This window comes from Ranitomeya variabilis, chromosome 7 (assembly GCF_051348905.1).
Source record: "Ranitomeya variabilis isolate aRanVar5 chromosome 7, aRanVar5.hap1, whole genome shotgun sequence".
Lineage (NCBI taxonomy): Eukaryota > Metazoa > Chordata > Amphibia > Anura > Dendrobatidae > Ranitomeya > Ranitomeya variabilis.
Window position 1 is genome coordinate 9,287,112 of NC_135238.1, and position 7,128 is coordinate 9,294,239.

The 7,128-nt window shown below is 37.7% G+C and overlaps 1 protein-coding gene across 1 annotated transcript in view; it reads left to right on the forward strand.

Annotated features, from left to right (window-relative positions):
* Positions 1-7,128, forward strand: part of LOC143784257 (serine protease 53-like) — a 23,362-nt gene continuing 16,234 nt past the window's right edge. The window contains exon 1 of the mRNA XM_077272285.1: positions 1-57. Coding sequence (XP_077128400.1) covers positions 18-57 — 40 coding nt within the window. The 5' untranslated portion in view covers positions 1-17. The remainder of the gene's footprint in view (positions 58-7,128) is intronic.

The following is a 7,128-nucleotide window of genomic DNA, read 5'->3' on the forward strand; positions in this document are numbered from 1 at the left end:
TTCGAGGACGCAGCAGCATGGGTCTGCTGGTGGCCACGGTCGTGTTCTGCACTGCAGGTGAGTCCCAGAGCCTCAGTCGGCTACATGGGGTCTGTATATTAGGGGTAAGGGTCAGTCTAAAATATATATATGCTATATAATTCACTGTGTGATCATTGCTTCATCCTGCTTGCCTTCGAATGGAAGTCTATACGACCTCCTGGTCTTACGAGCGCCATCTGAGGACCACGACAGACTTTAATGACAAAAATCCAACTGCAGAGCTCCGCTGTGATGCAGGGCACAAGTTTTACCAAGAACTCTAAAATTAGTAACTCTTGGGGCCTGGACTGAAAATTGGAGCCTAGTCCCTGAGTCAACGTATTCTGTAAAGATGTTGAAAGTTCTCGATTCCCAAGTCAAATCTGGATCGGTGAAATTTAAGTGACTGCCAATATGGTGGCCACAACGGTGCACACAAAGATAAGAACCTAAGGTTTAAACAAACTGCAAAAATGTGAAAAAAATTGACAGAAGTGGATATTTTCTTTGATTTTCAAACTACTTGAGGCAGAATATAACATAACAAAGTGAATGATTAGGATGTAGTTTACATTCTCAAATGTTCTGTGGGAGGATAATAGAGAATCATAGTGACCCGCTCTTCGTAATCCTGCTAATGATGCTTTATTTGCCATCTAATCTCTTCACATCACTGCATCGTAACCTGTTTATAGCCATATGAAAAGACAGTAACTGCGTATTATGTCCACTCTAATGAACAATTATCCCATATTATAACTTTACTTAGTTATTACAAATTTACATAACCGGCACAAGAATAATTCCACAGTACAGGACAAAAATATACTATTATAATAGTACTACTACTATAATACTGCCCCCCCTATGTACAAGAATATAACTACTATAATACTGCCCCTATGTACAAGAATATAACTACTATAATACTGCTCCTATGTACAAGAATATAACTACTATAATACTGCCCCTATGTACAAGAATATAACTACTATAATACTGCTCCTATGTACAAGAATATAACTACTATAATACTGCCCCTATGTACAAGAATATAACTACTATAATACTGCTCATATGTACAAGAATATAACTACTATAATACTGCCCCTATGTACAAGAATATAACTACTATAATACTGCTCCTATGTACAAGAATATAACTACTATAATACTGCCCCCTATGTACAAGAATATAACTACTATAATACTGCTCCTATGTACAAGAATGTAACTACTATAATACTGCCCCTATGTACAAGAATATAACTACTATAATACTGCTCCTATGTACAAGAATATAACTACTATAATACTGCCCCTATGTACAAGAATATAACTACTATAATACTGCCCCCTATGTACAAGAATATAACTACTATAATACTGCCCCTATGTACAAGAATATAACTACTATAATACTGCCCCTATGTACAAGAATATAACTACTATAATACTGCCCCTATGTACAAGAATATAACTACTATAATACTGCCCCTATGTACAAGAATATAACTACTATAATACTGCCCCTATGTACAAGAATATAACTACTATAATACTGCCCCTATGTACAAGAATATAACTACTATAATACTGCCCCTATGTACAAGAATATAACTACTATAATACTGCCCCTATGTACAAGAATATAACTACTATAATACTGCCCCTATATACAAGAATATAACTACTATAATACTGCTCCTATGTACAAGAATATAACTACTATAATACTGCTCCTGTGTACAAGAATATAACTACTATAATACTGCTCCTATGTACAAGAATATAACTACTATAATACTGCCCCCTATGTACAAGAATATAACTACTATAATACTGCTCCTATGTACAAGAATGTAACTACTATAATACTGCCCCTATGTACAAGAATATAACTACTATAATACTGCTCCTATGTACAAGAATATAACTACTATAATACTGCCCCTATGTACAAGAATATAACTACTATAATACTGCTCCTATGTACAAGAATATAACTACTATAATACTGCCCCTATGTACAAGAATATACTATAATACTGCCCCCTATGTACAGGAATATAACTACTATAATACTGCCCCTATGTATAGGAATATAACTACTATAATACTGCTCATATGTACAAGAATATAACTACTATAATACTGCCCCTATGTACAAGAATATAACTACTATAATACTGCCTCCTATGTACAGGAATATAACTACTATAATACTGCTCCTATGTACAAGAATATAACTACTATAATACTGCCCCTATGTACAAGAATATAACTACTATAATACTGCCCCCTATGTACAAGAATATAACTACTATAATACTGCCTCCTATGTACAAGAATATAACTACTATAATACTGCTCCTATGTACAAGAATATAACTACTATAATACTGCCTCCTATGTACAGGAATATAACTACTATAATACTGCCCCTATGTATAGGAATATAACTACTATAATACTGCTCATATGTACAAGAATATAACTACTATAATACTGCCCCCTATGTACAAGAATATAACTACTATAATACTGCCTCCTATGTACAAGAATCTAACTACTATAATACTGCTCCTATGTACAAGAATATAACTACTATAATACTGCTCCCATGTACAAGAATATAACTACTATAATACTGCTCCTATGTACAAGAATCTAACTACTATAATACTGCTCCTATGTACAAGAATATAACTACTATAATACTGCCCCTATGTACAGGAATATAACTACTATAATACTGCTCATATGTACAAGAATATAACTACTATAATACTGCCCCTATGTACAAGAATATAACTACTATAATACTGCTCCTATGTACAAGAATATAACTACTATAATACTGCCCCTATGTACAAGAATATAACTACTATAATACTGCCCTTATGTACAAGAATATAACTACTATAATACTGCCCCTATGTACAAGAATATAACTACTATAATACTGCTCCTATGCACAAGAATATAACTACTATAATACTGCTCCTATGTACAAGAATATATCTACTATAATACTGCTATGTACAAGAATATAATTACTATAATACTGCTCCTATGTACAAGAATATAACTACTATAATACTTCCCCTATGTACAAGAATATAACTACTATAATACTGCTACTATGTACAAGAATATATCTACTATAATACTGCTCCTATGTACAAGAATATAACTACTATAATACTGCCCCTATATACAAGAATATAACTACTATAATACTGCCCCTATGTACAAGAATATGACTAATATAATACTGCCCCTATGTACAAGAATATAACTACTATAATACTGCCCCATGTACAAGAATATAACTACTATAATACTGCTCCTATGTACAAGAATATAACTACTATAATACTGCTCCTATGTACAAGAATATACTATAATACTGCTCCTATGTACAAGAATATAACTACTATAATACTGCCCCTATGTACAAGAATATACTATAATACTGCCCCTATGTACAAGAATATAACTACTATAATACTGCCCCTATATACAAGAATATAACTACTATAATACTGCCCCTATATACAAGAATATAACTACTATAATACTGCTCCTATGTACAAGAATATAACTACTATAATACTGCCCCTATGTACAAGAATATAACTACTATAATACTGCCCCTATGTACAAGAATATAACTACTATAATACTGCCCCTATGTACAAGAATATAACTACTATAATACTGCTCCTATGTACAAGAATATAACTACTATAATACTGCTCCTATGTACAAGAATATAACTACTATAATACTTCCCCTATGTACAAGAATATAACTACTATAATACTGCTCCTATGTACAAGAATATATCTACTATAATACTGCTCCTATGTACAAGAATATAACTACTATAATACTGTCCCTATGTACAAGAATATAACTACTATAATACTGCTCCTATGTACAAGAATATAACTACTATAATACTGCTCCTATGTACAAGAATATAACTGCTATAATACTGCCCCGATGTGCAAGAATATAACTACTATAATACTGCCTCCTATGTACAAGAATATAACTACTATAATACTGCTCCTATGTACAAGAATATAACTACTATAATACTGCTCCTATGTACAAGAATATAACTACTATAATACTACTCCTATGTACAAGAATATAACTACTATAATACTGCCCCATGTACAAGAATATAACTACTATAATACTGCCCCCTATGTACAAGAATATAACTACTATAATACTGCCCCCTATGTACAAGAATATAACTACTATAATACTGCTCCTATGTACAAGAATATAACTACTGTAATACTGCCCCTATGTACAAGAATATAACTACTATAATACTGCCCCTATGTACAAGAATATAACTACTATAATACTGCTCCCTATGTACAAGAATATAACTACTATAATACTGCTATATACAAGAATATAACTACTATAATACTGCTCCTATGTACAGGAATATAACTACTATAATACTGCCCCTATGTACAAGAATATAACTGCTATAATACTGCTCCTATGTACAAGAATATAACTACTATAATACTGCACCCTATGTACAAGAATATAACTACTATAATACTGCTCCTATATACAAGAATATAACTACTATAATACTGCTCCTATGTACAGGAATATAACTACTATAATACTGCCCCTATGTACAAGAATATAACTGCTATAATACTGCTCCTATGTACAAGAATATAACTACTATAATACTGCACCCTATGTACAAGAATATAACTACTATAATACTGCCCCCTATGTACAAGAATATAACTACTATAATACTGCCCCTATGTACAAGAATATACTATAATACTGCCCACTATGTACAAGAATATAACTACTATAATAATGCTCCTATGTACAAGAATATAACTACTATAATACTGCCCCCTATGTACAAGAATATAACTACTATAATAATGCCCCCTATATACAAGAATATAACTACTATAATACTGCCCCTATGTACAAGAATATAACTACTATAATACTGCTCCTATGTACAAGAATATAACTACTATAATACTGCTCCTATGTACAAGAATATAACTACTATAATACTGCTCCTATGTACAAGAATATAACTACTATAATACTGCTCCTATATACAAGAATATAACTACTATAATACTGCTCCTATGTACAAGAATATAACTACTATAATGCTGCTCCTATGTACAAGAATATAACTACTATAATACTGCTCCTACGTACAAGGATATAACTACTATAATACTGATCCCTATGTACAAGAATATAACTACTATAATACTGCTCCTACGTACAAGGATATAACTACTATAATACTGCCCCTATGTACAAGAATATAACTACTATAATACGTCAGACGCCGGCGACATGCACTCTGCGGCTGACGTCAGCTGCCAGCCTCAGATTGGCTGGCGGCTGTTAACTATTGACGCGCGGGCCCGCACATCAATAGCGTTAAACAGCTGCAGCCTGCAGCGCCGGCCGCGGCCCGGTGACCCACCCCCGCATTGCGCCGCCCGGGGCGGCCCGCCCCCCCGCACCCCCCTTCCTACGCCACTGTGCAGTGTATATATACAGGACAGGCGAGACATGAATTGGGTCCCTTGATCAGTAAGCATCTCCTTGGGAAATTCTACCCGTGAAAAGATGGCCAACAGTGCATCCGCCACCTTATCTGCCCTGGTTGAGGACAGAGCCACTGCCTCTGGGTACTGGGTAGCGTAGTCTACCACAGTGAGGACGTATTGCTTTCCAGAGCTGCTGGGGACGGCCAGCGGGCCCACAATGTCCACCGCGATCCTCTGGAAAGGCTCCTCTATCACTGGCAAAGGGATCAGGGGAGCCTTAAGAGCCGGCCCCCGCCTTCCCCACTCTTTGACAGGTGACACAGGAGCGGCAGTGGTTTGTCACATCTGTCCCCATCTTGGGCCAATAGAAGTGTTGAGACAGCCGGGCCTTAGTCTTGCTGATCCCCAAGTGTCCAGTGAGTGGAATCTCATGGTCAATCCGTAACAACTGACCCCTAAATTGGTGCGGGATGACGAGCTGTCTTTTCCTCAATCACTCCTTATGGGATTTACCGGAAACTGTCTTCCAGTACAACCTCCCTAGTTCCCAGAACACCCTCTCCTTATCAGTCACGGAGGAGGGCATCTCGGCGAGGTGTCTCATGGTCTCTAGGGTCGCATCTGAGTGAAGAGCAGCCTGGAACTCCTGGCTGGAGGCAGCTAGAAGTGACGTCAGGGTCCCTTCCCCACGGGAGCCCTCTGGGACCTGCTCTGGGTCCGTGACAGCAGCTACATAGGCTGTCTCCCCTGGGATTTTCACAGACCCATCGGCCGGCGCTGCTATGGGCTCTACCTCCCCATCCAACCCCATTTCCTCAAAAGCAGTGCTATATATGCGGCAGTTACCTTCCTCTGTGGCACTGGTCAGTTGCACGGCATCACCTTCCTCATGGTTAGCATGCATCTCCCCATTTCCCTTAGCACCATCGCTTGCTCCTGTTAGGGGTTCCTCAGCCATTTCACCCCACAGAGTGACATGGCTGAGCACTCCTGCACCTGTAGACGCATCATCATTAGGAGATGAATGGTTAGCAGGTGAAACATGCACATTTACATCATCATCATCATTATGAGATAAAGCATTATCGGGTAAATCACTCTCAGGTAACGCGTGCAATTTCACATCATTATCATCAGCATTAGCGTCACTCTTAGCATCAGATTGGGTAGGGAGGTCAGGGACATAATAGGCAAACATTGTCCCCAAATCAGTCCTCAACAAAACGTCGGTGGGCAAGTTTTCAGACAACCCCACTTCCTTCACCCCGCTCTCGGCACCCCAATCTATAAAAACCCGGGCCATCGGCAAGGGACAGCGGATGGTTTTCTCCGGAATAATGTCTTCAGTTCTGGTCAGATGAGAGTTCGTTCATCCCTGGTGTCCTTGAGGCCTGTAGCGACACGACTCCCCACGGGGACGTGCTGCACGTTGTCACAGACCCTCCCAACCGCCACACCCACCAAAAGGACCGCTGCATTAAGCCTTGAAGCCATGGCTGGGGGGTTCTTCTGCTTTTCC